This window comes from Suncus etruscus, chromosome 15 (assembly GCF_024139225.1).
Source record: "Suncus etruscus isolate mSunEtr1 chromosome 15, mSunEtr1.pri.cur, whole genome shotgun sequence".
NCBI classification, from domain to species: domain Eukaryota; kingdom Metazoa; phylum Chordata; class Mammalia; order Eulipotyphla; family Soricidae; genus Suncus; species Suncus etruscus.
The window spans coordinates 40627772-40641032 of NC_064862.1; the positions used below are offsets into that span (position 1 = coordinate 40627772).

Below are 13261 nucleotides of genomic sequence, written 5' to 3' on the forward strand. Positions count from 1 at the left end.
CAGGCTCCCAGCAATCTGCCTGGCTCATTCCTACGCACTTTGTCTGGCCTTTGCTTTCCTATGTATAATTCTTTTTCTAAAGTAAAATTGGCAGCGTCTGGCAGAAAGGCTCATGCTATTCTTTGTAGCTTTATGCTCCCCTCCTCCCTTGGCCCACAATGAAACTAACCACTTCTGTCCCCAGAGGCAGGTCTGTGATGCCTGAATGAAGACTATGGGACCACACTTCCACTTTACTCAGAATTTCTCTGCCCGGATCCTTTGCTTTTTTTACATCTCCACCCTTCTGGAAGTGTTGCCTCTTAGAAATGAATGGAAGAATGGACATTTCCCAACCCTTGCCCTACAGTAATTCGAGACTCACAGCACCATTAAGAGACTCCCAGGCTTCCTAGGCCAGTTCACACTCAGCACTAAATAGAGACCAAGTCCCCAAAGGCCCCAAGATTCTGTTTCTCTCTACCTTACCTTCCTCTCCTAATTAACTGTACACGCATGCAAAAGCATTTGAAAATGCTGCAAATCATTTGAAAATGCTGCAAATTGATGCTATCTCTTCTCTCCAGAGAGAAACAACAGAGCCAATATTTTGTCTTTGTCACAAATTGATGGTACAAACTGATGGTGCAAACTGATGGTATCTCTTCTCTCCAAAGAAACAACAGAGCCAGTACTCAGCTCCTCAAGTTATAACATGCTGCAGCAGTGATCCACACTTAACCTTTTTATTTAAATAAGATGACACCACCAGGGCCCTGGGGAGAGCTCAGTCGCCAAAGCACCTGTTTTGTGAGCATGAGGCCACAAGTCAGATCCACAGTGCCACCGACATGGGCTGAACATTGTCCCAGCAACTCTGCTGATCTACCTGTGGCACACCAACGAAAGTTGGGGAGCCCTAGCAAGCACCACATCTCACCACAGAGGTGCAAAAACACTTCAGTCTGGAGTGACCCCCATGGAGCACGGTGAGCATTGCCACCAGAATGTGCAACAGCACCATGACTACAAGAGAACAGGGACACCTCGAAGTGTGACAAAGACAAAACTAAGGGTTGAATACAACCCAATGTATGGTAGGATCTCCTTGTGTACACCACAATGGAACATAAATGACCCATCATCACAACAGGGAAGGGAGAGGGGGAGACACAATGATACCCCTATTTATCCTGGTTTCCTTGGCACATAACCTCACCACCCAAGCAGATTCAAATTTTCATGACCACTTGTGTGTTCACTAGCAAGTTTCCCCTCTTAGGCCACTTCATAACCTTCTACCCTCCCCCCACTTATTCATACACCAGAACCAATCAGCAAGGACGAACACAGGCGAGGTCACGCCTTCCACTTCTTCTACTTGGACCCCTTTTTACTTAGGCAACAGTACATGGGCAAGAGCTTCCAGTAACATTTCGACTTCATTGATTTTGAATGAATTTTTAATCTGATTTCAGAACTTTTTACTGTTGCCAATATTTCTGTGACCTTACCTGAGGGTCAAGCAAGTACTCTGGAAAACAGTTTCTCAACCAACGGTTGTGTGGTCCCCAATATATTTCTTTTTTTTTTTTTTTTTGGTTTTTGGGTCACACCTGGCGGTGCTCAGGGGTTACTCCTGGCTGTCTGCTCAGAAATAGCTCCTGGCAGGCACGGGGGACCATATGGGACACCAGGATTCGAACCAACCACCTTTGGTGCTGGATCGGCTGCTTGCAAGGCAAACGCCGCTGTGCTATCTCTCCGGGCCCCCCCCCCAATATATTTCAAGGGAGGCAACAGATAAGAACCTTATACAGGGTGGGAAGAGGGCATGGCAAGAGAGGATTGACTGTACAGTCACAAAAAACAAAGTCATAGGAGGTACAAAAGGGGGTTGACTTGTTCTAACTCACCTGGACCCACCAATTATTGGCTGAATGGCTTTTAGAATGTTGTCTAACCTCTCTGTGATTCATGTATCTCCTCTGTTCTATGGGATAAACACCTCCCCAAGGTTTTGTGAAGAGTGGGTGGACAAACATGCAGCACATTCAAAAGCATGTCCTCGGGTCAACAGGATGTATGTATCCACGTGTCTGCAGCCCCTGCCACTGCTGTCAATACTCCCTGTGTGTGTGTTCTTGAACCAAGATCCTAAATGCACCACTACTAAACTGATTACTGGCACTGTATTGACCATAAAAGGAACTGTCAGGGGTCACAGCAATAATACAGTGAGTAAGCTCTTTCCTTGCATACAGCCGACCGGAGTTTGAGCCCCAGCATCACATATGCTCCCCTGAGCTTGCTAAGAGTGATTCCTGCGTGTAGAACCAGGAGTAACCCCTAAGCACTGCTGGGTATAACAATAACAACAATAAAAAAAAAAACCTCAGCAATTAAAAAAAAGATTGGGAAACTTTTATGCTCAAAAATATTGGGAACCACTGACACATTAAGTCTTTGCCCTCGGCACTGTGTACCTCCTGATCTATGGGGGGAATTATGAAGCAATAAACTCCTAGCCTCTTGGATGGCAATCATCAACTGGCTAACGCAGTCCATGTTTCCAGGCTAAATATTTTCATTCACCAGAACAAGAAAATTCAGCAATCAGTCTTTGAACCCCAATGCAAAATTTCTCCCCTTCTGTGCCAGTTCCTCAAGAGCAAAACATAGCCCTAGGAGGGAAAGCATTGCAGGACAACTAGCAAAGTTACAGCATCATTCATTTGCAGTGATTGCCATGTCTTTATAGTGTCTACTAGAAATACTTGAACCTGGTCAAATCAGGGCAAAAGTTTTGACTTAGATGTCAGCAATAGCAAAAGTCAATGGTTCTTTTTAAAACAGACCTGGTGTGAGTAAGATAGTGGGATGGAGCTCATGGCTAGCTGGGGTCTGACCTCAGGCTTCAAAGCACCCATCAACTGCATTACTGAGTCCAAGTATCAAAACATCAGGCCCATGTGACCATGTCAAGCATCATTAGTAGTGTCCCCTGGGTGACCCCACATACTATTTGATATATTAGTTTTTAATCATGGGCCAGAGAAGTAGTACAGAAGATAAGGTGCTTGCCTTGCACGTGAGAAACCTGAGTTTGATCCCTGAAATTTCATTTTTCCTCCAATCCCACCCCCAGGAGTGATGTCTGAGTATAGAAGCAGGAGCAAACCCTGAGCAGCACTGGGTGTGATCCCAAAACAAACAAATAAAAAAATAAAGCATGTATATATTCTAGAGGAAAAATCATGGTGATACAAGAGGAAATTTCTGAGGGTTAGAAACCCCCATGCTTTTATTAGAAATGTTCCATACTTGCTGTCAATGGGGAGCTTGTCACCAAGAAGTCAAGGGGACATAGAGAGATGATCTCTGTTTTCTCTGCTCAACACAAAAACAAGAACCATGTTTGACCTTAACTCGAACAATATAGTCAGTAGGGAACTGTGACATTTATAAAGCAAGCAATGAAGTGATTTCAATGACCAGCAAACCACCTGTGGTGCCCACCCACAGTATCACATGTTACTCAGTCTTTTCAAATAAAGGAGACAGTGATACACATTATAACATGGATGAACCACAAAAAATATCAGGCTAAGTGAGAGGAGTTAGCCACAAAAGATCACCAATACTCTGATTCGTTTTATGTGAAATATCCATCATCAGTAAATCCACACGCAAGAAGTAGGGTTCCAAGGGCTGGGGCACGGGGAGTGGCTTGATAGTATGGAAGATCTTGGAGAGATGAAAAGTCTCAGGAATCAAAGAGAGGTGATAGTTACATATGAATAGAGAACCAGAGAGATGGTATGGAAAGTAGGGTGCTTTCCTTGTACATAGCCAACCCCAGTTTGAACCCCAGCACCAAATACGGACACTGGAATCAAGCCAGGAGTTATTCTCAAGAAAACCACAGAGCCAGAAGTAAGCCCTGAGCAAACTCAGGTTTAGCCCAAAACAAAGAAAAATCCAAAATATGAATGTATAGATGCCATGTAATTTGTAATTGTTCATATTTAAAAGAAAAATTTCATGTTGTGTAAATTCTACTAAATTAGGAAAAAAGACTCCTCTACTAACTGAATGTATGAGTCTCAACTATCCTGTGGAAACTTGTCAGTCTGTCAAAGCTCATAGGAACAACCAGGAGGAGTTCAGGTGGGCAAGATGTGCCCTGACCCTGCAAAAGAAGAACTGTCCTGATGGAGACTGGCCTGTGGATACTCAGCTTCCCACAGTCACCCCTGCTCTGCCACTAGCCACAAGTGTACTGTCTGATCATCTGACAAGCATCAAACAAACACTACTCAGGTTGATTAGCAAGGGAGATCAGCCAAGGGTTGGGTACATGTCAGAGAGCTGTGGGAATTCTTCTCCTGTGCTTTATGAGATATTACCCAGCCAGTACATCTGCATGAAAGGGAGAAAAAATGGCTGATGATGACTAGAGACATCAAGCCTTCCAGAAATCTCCTGGTATTTGGGTACAATGGGCAACAGACTATAGCGAGTCCTTCCCAACACTCAGAAGATACTGATGTCATTCTTGAGGCCTCAGACTTCTGTGGGCAGGTGACCAAGATTTTAGTGGCTGATCTGTTTGATCAAACTCATGAAAGTGCTCTACCACTGGCCTACACTCCTGTCCCAGGAATAATAAGCAACATGTTGAAGGCTTGCTGAGATTTTTGTAGGGCTGGGCTTGGGTTTTGGTGTTGACAGTGATGTGTTCTCTAAGTGATTCTCTAAGCCACAAAACAAGAAGCCATGTGGGTTCTCCACTTCCAACTTCCGGGAAAGATTTGTTCCAGTAGAACTTGTGGAATAAAGATGAAAAGGAACCTGATCCTCACCTTGACCCAAGGAACCATGAAGCCTACTGTCTGCCATGGATGGGATGGCCTATAAGCTAAAAACCATTCAAATTTTTTTTCTTTAAGAGTGCTTTAAAAAGGACACACACACACACACACACACACACACACACACACACACACACACACAGCAGACTATGCATGTGATTCGGCAGACTTAAACTGCAGACACAGACATCATCATTACTTCCTTTCTTGCAGCTCCCCCAACTTCAAGTTCAAGGAAATCAGTCCCCCAGTAGATTAAAAAACCACCTGGACTTCATCTGCCTTAGAGGTTCACAGGTTCAAAACTTTAGCCACAACACAAATATGAAGTCAAATATTCACAGGCCTTCACAGGCCTCCATAAGTGATTCCATTCTAGGCCTGGACTGCGTGGCTGGCAGAGGTTATTTCTATCTTGAGAAAAGTAGTCAACCAGAACATCAAGTTGAGCCTGGCGCACAAAGCAGGAAGCTGTTCATCTTTCTCATTAGAACTGTGAGTCCAACAGGAACCAACAATTCTCAGATCACATGGTTTTCTCTTCTCATAGACCCAAGAATGGCCCAGCATGGTTACTGAGGTGAGCAGCCTTCAAATGTATTAATATTCTTGCTACTCCATGTAACCTGTCCCTCACTGCCCCACCTCTCAGCTAAGGAGATCAGTTATAGGTGTTGGAGTGACCAGAGCCTCTGTGCTGGCTCCCAGCCTCCCTAACAGACCCAACAAAGGCAGGGAAGCAAAATGACACAGCAGGGGCCAGGCAAGTAGTTCGAGCAGTAGAGCACATGCTTAGCACATGAAACCTGTAACCGATTCCTAGGCACTGTCTGACTCCTCAGCATGGCTTGGCTCTGGTCCCAGAGGGTCCCCCAAGTACCTCTGGTCCGAATATCATAGGCCTGAGCATGTTTAAGTATGACCCAAAAAGAGAGAAGAAAGAGGACTGGGACAGACTCAGAAAAACCCAGTAGAAATACAACCTGACTAGGGTCTAGAGCTGCCAATATTGCATACAAGATGCTGCTATTGTGAAACCAGTCATGTTGAGCAGGGCTAGATTTTGGATCCTCTATGAGGTGTCTTGCTGTTCCCAAAAGCACATTCACAGTTTGGCTCACTTGAAGCTGGCAGTGAAGGTGAGCCTTTAGGCTCTAAAAAACAACCAAAAATGTAGAGGAAAATAAAGTGCTTCAAGGAAAGATGTTGGAGGAAATGTTCGGAAGAAAACTTAGGAGGTACAGGTAAAATACACAAGTGAAAACCTTCTCCAGAGTCCTATAACCATGAGCAGCCCAGTACTCATTCACACAGGCACATGTGTGTAAACACACAGATTCAGTGGTTGTGAGTTCAAACTGAGTAACTACAAGGAGCCAGTATCAGGGGCTGGGAGGTCTGGCATGGGGAGCTAAGGCAAGGCCAGGCATATGCCCTGCCCCATGACTTCGTGGTCCCAGCTGTGAATTGGGGAAGTTAGGAACTGGCAAAGGCTTGTCATAAATAGTCCTCAGTTTCTTCAATCTTTGAAATCACCAGGAGGACTAGAAGCCTCCCCTCTACAACTCCCAGATCACAGCCTGTGTTTTGGTGAACTTTCCTTCCTTCTCCTCCCATCCCTTTTTCCTTTCCTTTCCTTTCCCCTCCTCTCCTCTTTCCTTCATTCCATTCCTCTTCACTTTCTTCATTTCCCTCCTTTCTCCCTTCTTTCCACTCCTTCCCTCTTCTCTTTGCTCTCCCTTCTTCCCTTGCTTCCTTCTTTCCATTTTTCTTTTCTCTTTTTCTTCCTTTCTTCCTTCCATTCCCTTCTTTCCCTTCTTCCTTCCTCATTGTTGCTGACTTTGTTGCATGACTTGGGCTTGCACAACACACCAGGCAGCAGTGCTCACACAGCTTTAACTGAACTCACACACATGCTCAACAGGGGTCATACTTTCTGGTCATGCCACTCACTATTTTTTGCATTGCTGCAGTACTCAGTGTCAGTGAACTCCTTTGTAGTACTCCAACACAGCTGGCTGTGGTGCCAGGAGAAGCAGCTGGTAGTGTTGGGGCTCACAGACAGCAGACTAGTCAGCACAGCACATAGCCTAGCAGGCAACCAGGGGCATTGAGCTCCCAAGGGATGGCTGCAAGGCAGGACTTGTCCTCTCCACACCAGGAGTCCTTTAGCTGATTGTCACAAACCACAAAGAGAGACCTGCTGTGTTAACCCTACCACCTCCTTCTTCCTGGTGAAGGTGGGGCAGTGCCTGAGGTTAGTCCCTGATGCCTTTCAGTTCTCTATCACCAAGGGAGAAGTCAGCACTGTCTTAAGTTGGGGGTACTAATGGTCACACGCACAGATTCCAAGAACCCTTGCCCTGTTCTGAATCCCCAGGCTGGGACAAGTCTCCACTGACTCATTTGACATTCTAGAGATCCACGCTGCCAACTCTGCCAGTCTTGAGTGATACAGACTCTCCCAGGGATGCCCAGTGTTGCTGACATTCTACAAACATCAAAGTGGCAAACTGTCACTGCATGTAACATGGATGTTTCCATTATAAGAGAAAGCATACTCCAGAAGTGTCTTTTGGCTTTCCTGGTGAAGTGCCTAATTTTCCCCAAGAAATAATTCAGTCAGAAGGCCCATTGGTGGAAGTCAATCATAACCCCTGCATGGATTACTGACTATATTTCTGACATAGCTGTGACATTATATATCTTTTACTTTTATTTATTTGGCTTTGCCTCCCTTGCTAAACTACAGATATTTGGCCTCAGTTATCCAGCAATCTTATAGAAATTTTCAACACCAAGACGGATAAATTCCTCGCTGGCTAGTATATTTGCAACTCAAAGGTTGAACCAAGTCAATTCCCAGCAACTTGCTTTTTACTGCTCTCAGCTTCATGGTGCTAACAATAGCTTCTGCCTTTCTTGAATTCTACTTTCCGGAGGCTTCTTGCGAACCAGAACACCTCAGTCTCATATTTCACCTTACCTCCAGCAGGGCTCTTTCTCACCATTGTGTTGTCCCTCCTAAGGATCCTCTGCCCTTTGTTTCCCTGAAAATACCTAGCATACCAGAGTTGGGCTTAAAATGTCATCAGCTGAAGAGTAAAGTTTGTCTCTCATCTCATAGACATGGGTCCCCATACAATGCATTTTGTGTAGTCTCAATTATTTCATATTTCGCCGTCCCTGCAACCCACTCTCCCTAAAGTGGATTCACCGAAATCTCACTGATGGCTGTAGGACAGAAGCAGCCTACAGTGACAAACAGGTGATAAAAAGTCATTTGGAAGTGGATTGTCAGGCAGAGCTGTTCTGAGGCTGGGGCAGCCCTTCATGTCTGGACCAAAGTGTAGACAAGAGTGATTTTCTGGAAGGAGGAGATGTACAAAGGTGGGCTGGTCTCACCTGCTCCACTGCCATAGTATGGGGCTTTCAGAGCCTGGAAGACCAGCAGCTAGCCCTGGGCACTGGAGGTCATGGTCATGACTTCTAACTTCGGACCTATTCACCAGCAGGTTCCCTGCCCCAAAAGCCCAGTGCCATCTTTTGTTTCACAGGCTTTTATCAGCCTGTCAAGAATCCCCAGGATCCCTCCAGCTTGAGTATTCACCCTAAAACCGGGCTCCCACACAACCCCTGGGGTATCTTTCAGCCCTTTCTCACAGGATCTCAGCTCTTCACATAGCAGAAAGAAATATCAGATCACCATACAATGTACCCCCTAATACTATCCCCTTCTGGGCCATGCCCCAAATTCAGAGATGGAGGTAAATGGACTAATCTCACCAAGGACATAGGAGACCAGGGACTATAAAAAGGCAGGTGGGAACTAGTGGAACTGTAAAACAAGGTATAAAATGATGTCTACTTAATTCTGTCATGCTCAGCTGTGTCTTTGTGCTCAGCACAAAGTGCTGGCAGAGGAAGATGGCCTGAACAGTGGCACAACATCTGGGACAGTGACACTCAGGGAAAGAGGAACCTGAGCTGCAGGCTCCTCATGCAAAAAGCCTTCATCCCTCTGAAGCAGAGGAAAATGTAAGTACTCTGTCCAGGGCCATGTCAGTTAGATGAAGGGAGCCCCAGACCCAAACCCAGAGGATCTCTAGCTCCAGGGACATGAATGCAGAACCAAACCTCTCCCAGTTACACGCCATCACCTGGCGAGGGCTGGTTGAGATACCTAATGCACTCAGGAAAGCCAAAGATGGCAAAACAAACTGATCTCTCAGAGCATGAGCTAAACAGAAGACAGACAGATGGCCACCAGAGGCATAAAGCGCTGCACAGCATCCCTGACTATAAGGGAGATCAAAGGACAGTGAACTCTCACCTCACATCATGAGAATGATCCATTTCAGAACCTGAAAATTATCATTGCTGGTATGGAAGGTGGGGGGTGAAGCCCCTCATTCATTGCTGGTGGGAATACAAACTGGCCTAGCCTTTATGGAAAATGTTATGGAAGCTTCCCTCAAAAGTAACCTATAATAATCATATGGTCCAGCACTTCCATTCTGGGTATCAAAAAAATCAATAAGATGAATTTGAAAAGATATGTGCATACTTCTGTTCACTGCAGCACTATGTATAATGGCTGGAATCTGGACACAACACAAGCATCCAGGCACAGATGAATAGATAAAGAAGGTGTGTACATATTTACACACAGGACTATTTAGGTACATAAAAATGAAATCATGTATTTCACCTCTACTTGTATGAACTGGTAGGCATCATGCTAAATGAATTAAGTTCCAAAGAGAAAGCAATACCAGATCATCTCACAAACAAGAAAGATGAAAACCAAGGGACAGACAATATCCAAAGGGGGGAAAAAAAATCCCTTCAACTGAGGACAGAACTGAAGCTCCTATGGCATGTGGGGAAAGGAATGGGAAAAGTCTAAGGATCTGAGACTAAGGATGCTAGCATTTCGGTGGTGGCACTGTGGTAGTAACAGTATCCCCAAAAGATAACAACATGAACAATTGCATAAACCAATGTTACCTCCACTCAAAAGTGTCTCCCACCTCTCAGAATCACCTTCCTTTTCATACCCATTCCTGTACTTAGCCCCTCTGCTCCTTCCTCACTGAGCTCTGGAAAAGTTGCTACACAGTCACCACTTTTCAGAGAAGTTGGGTCTCACGGGTCTCCCAAAGCTGAAATCTATGCTCTTGTACTGCTGAGCTACTTCATAGATCCTATGTCTTCCCCAACAGGAGATTCAATGGGCAGAACAAGGAGCTGGGTCTAGGCTCCCACCATAAGCAGTTGAGAAACACACCAGGATGATGGGAATCAACCCCATCAGATGTCACAGATGTGGCTGTAACCTCAAGCAAGTTCTTGAACCACACCAGCCCTTCTTGGGCAAGCTGGGAGAAGATCAGTCCTTTCTGTAGAGGTAAACTAGGAAGATAAACTGTATTTTTAGAAAGTTCATGAATGGCTTTGCCATTCATGGGTGAGATTTGAGGTACTGATCTTTTGTCAGTCACAGCAAGGATACAAAGGAGTGAAAAACAAACAGTGAGACATATACGCCAATGACTGGAGTCTCTTGTCTACAGTGGTTGTTTGAATAGGTCACTTTTCCTCTCACTCACATTTACTCACCAACCTGCAGATGGTGAAGAAAGTTGCAGACTAACCCTAATGCAACTCTGAGTGAAGGACTGGCATGTGATGGCCAGAGTCAGAGAAGTGTCCCACACTTCCCCACCTCACAGAAGGAACAAGAGGCAAGCTCTGAATAGGCAACAGGCTTATTATCTCAGTTCTTGACATCATGCCAACCTACCAGACTTTGTCTCTTGCAGGAACTTCTTTCGTCCCAGTAAAAAAGTCAGAATGTCTGCACAAAGTGGTCTGCCTGATTTGGGTTTAGGGTGAAAAAGTGGCATTTGGACAGAAAATATATACTACTGGTGGGCTGGAAAACATGCTGACTGATGCACTTAAAAGAAGTGCTCCGAGAAGGTTTTGCCAGAGATCTACTAAGATTTCGACAGCTGCTGATTAGTACCTCTATTTTCTAACTCTAAGTATTTTCCCCAAACTTTCAGGGGGGGGGTCCTCCTACTACACCTGGGCAATTGTTTGTTTGTTTTCTGTCTTTTCAAATGTTTTAAATGGCATTTTCTTTGGGAGCATAAGGTAAAAGGAAAAGCTCTTAAATTACTCTCCCCGGCGCCACAGCTGTGCCTTCCCTTCGTGTTTAGATGCGAGTGGGGCTCTGAGCCCACCAAAACCCACCAAGACCACGAAGAGGGGCGCTTCTGCCAGCATTGTGCGACCACAGTTTGATGCAGTCCCTTCAGGCAGCATTTGCAAAGGACTAAGACTGTTCTTCTGGATTCACAACGGTCAGGGCAAACCAAGTCAACTGACAGGTTCTCCCATTAGCCTGTTAACAATTTGCCTCATTAAAGCGGCTTTCGTGGGGCTGTAAAAGAGCCCCAGTAAACTTTTACAGCTCTTTTTCTTTCAGCCCCTCACAGGAAGGAGTTCAGGCAGCAAAGCCCGACCTGCAGCTGCAGCCCAGGAACTGGGGTGTTCCCCAGTCTTGCTGTGGAGCAATCCTGTGGAATGAATTAGTAAGCCGGGAGGGAGTTCAGGAGAGTTCCTGGGGCTGGAGGTTCGGTTCCAAACTTCTCCCACAAACCAGCGACACCCCCACCCCAGCCTATATCATCACTCTAGGGGTTTAGAAAATTCCCAAATCCAGTCTGCTGCTAGAGACTTTCACAGCTACAGCTACGCAGGTGCCTTTTGGCAGGAGGGGATAGATGGGCGTGGAAAGGGGGAATAGGGGACTTAAGAGGAGAGATTGAGGGGAGTTCAAGGAGCCCAACTGGGCCTAGTCTCTCCAGCGCCAGCTCTGCAGGGATGCTACGGAGCTGGCGGCCGAGTGTCGCGCGTGCACCCCTGGCTTGATGGCACCTTCTGGGCCAGGAGAGGAGGGTGTGGTGGGGGTGAAGGGCAGGTAGGACCGGGCCGGGAAGACTCCCAGCCTCGGGGAGACGGCTCCAACTCCAGCTCCAGTTTCGCACATCCTCACCCGTCCTTGATGCCTGCTGCTGCCCCCAAACGAACCCCAGTCCCGGGTGCGCACGGGCGGGCGCGCAACTCACTCACCTGCGCAAAGTACAAGTTCATGAGCGTGAGCGTGAAGAACTGCAAGCACACGGGGCAGCAGTAGAGCAGCCAGAAGACGAAGGGGCTGAGCGCGTTGGCCGCCACGCAGTCCCTGAAGTAGAAGGAGAAGAGCACGGTGCGCAGGGAGGCCCAGAGCAGGCAGAGGAAGAGAAAGACGCTCTGGTAGCTGAGCCGCTTGTGGCCGTAGCGCAGCACCAGCCAGAGCTGCGCGTAGACGCAGGCGAAGAGCAGCGAGTAGAAGGCGGTGTAGACGATCGTCAGGCCGAGCTTCACGGAGGGCGGCACGGCGGGCGTCAGGGTGGGCGGCAGCGTGTCGTTGCGGCCCGGGTCCCAGGCCGGGGCCGCCATAGGGGGCCTGTCTCATCGGGGCGCGCGGGGGGCTCCACGCATCGCCGCTGCCGCTCCTCGCAGAGTCCCGGAGCCCGGCGACCGACCAGTCGACTGGAGGGAAGAAAGAAAACAAGCCGCACTTCCTCCCCCGGCACCACATGATTCACTGGGGCGGCCTTTGTCTGCGTGCGATTGGAGGCGCCGCCGCGCCCGCCCGCCGCCCCCGCGCGCCCCGCGGTCCCGCCCGGCCCCGCACCCCGCACCCTGCGCGCCCCGCGCCCCTCCCTCCCGCCCGGCCCGCACCCCCGCATTCGCACCCTGCGTCCCCCCCCCCATGCAACTATCCCGCCCGGCCCGCACCCCCACCGCACTCTGCACCCCACGCACCCACATGCATCCCCGCACCCCGCACCTTATAGCCCCGGGACCTCTTTCCCGCACGCAAAAGTAGACCTCTCCCTCTCTGGCTCCTCTCCAGGGTCCCCCACCCACTCCCACTCCCACCCCACCCCAAGAGGAGACGCGCTGTCTGTCTCCTTTTGCAGCTCAGTCCTTTTATTTCCAAAACAGCCAGCTCCCCAGTCTTGTTTTGGTTCGGTTTCCCCCTCTTTCTAAAGCCCCGACAAGGCTTGTGTTTTTTTTGAGGGCCTGCAAGGGGGTGCACTCTGGGAGGAAAGGACAGGCCGGGGTGTTGCTGCCCTCGCCTGAGCTGGGGGAACGAATGTCTTTTCCATGAGACCCGCGTGTTCTGCAGAGGGGTTCGAGGATGGGGTGGGGATGGGGGTCCGGGCCCGCCGCAAGAGGGGTGGGATGGGTTCGCTGGACACCGAAGCACCGAAGCACCGGCTGCTTTATTTACATCCAGCCCACAGTGGAAGGAGGATCTGTCCCGACCTCAATCCCTCCGGAGTACC

At 48.0% G+C, this 13261-nt stretch overlaps 2 protein-coding genes across 2 annotated transcripts in view; both read right to left on the reverse strand.

The window, feature by feature from the left end:
- GPR137B (G protein-coupled receptor 137B) overlaps positions 1-12414 on the reverse strand; it is a 51918-nt gene extending 39504 nt beyond the window's left edge. Inside the window, exon 1 of the mRNA XM_049789005.1 lies at positions 11997-12414. Within this exon, the coding sequence (XP_049644962.1) occupies positions 11997-12365 (369 nt within the window). The 5' untranslated portion in view covers positions 12366-12414. The remainder of the gene's footprint in view (positions 1-11996) is intronic.
- LGALS8 (galectin 8) overlaps positions 1-13261 on the reverse strand; it is an 811943-nt gene that overhangs the window by 337177 nt on the left and 461505 nt on the right. The window lies entirely within an intron of this gene.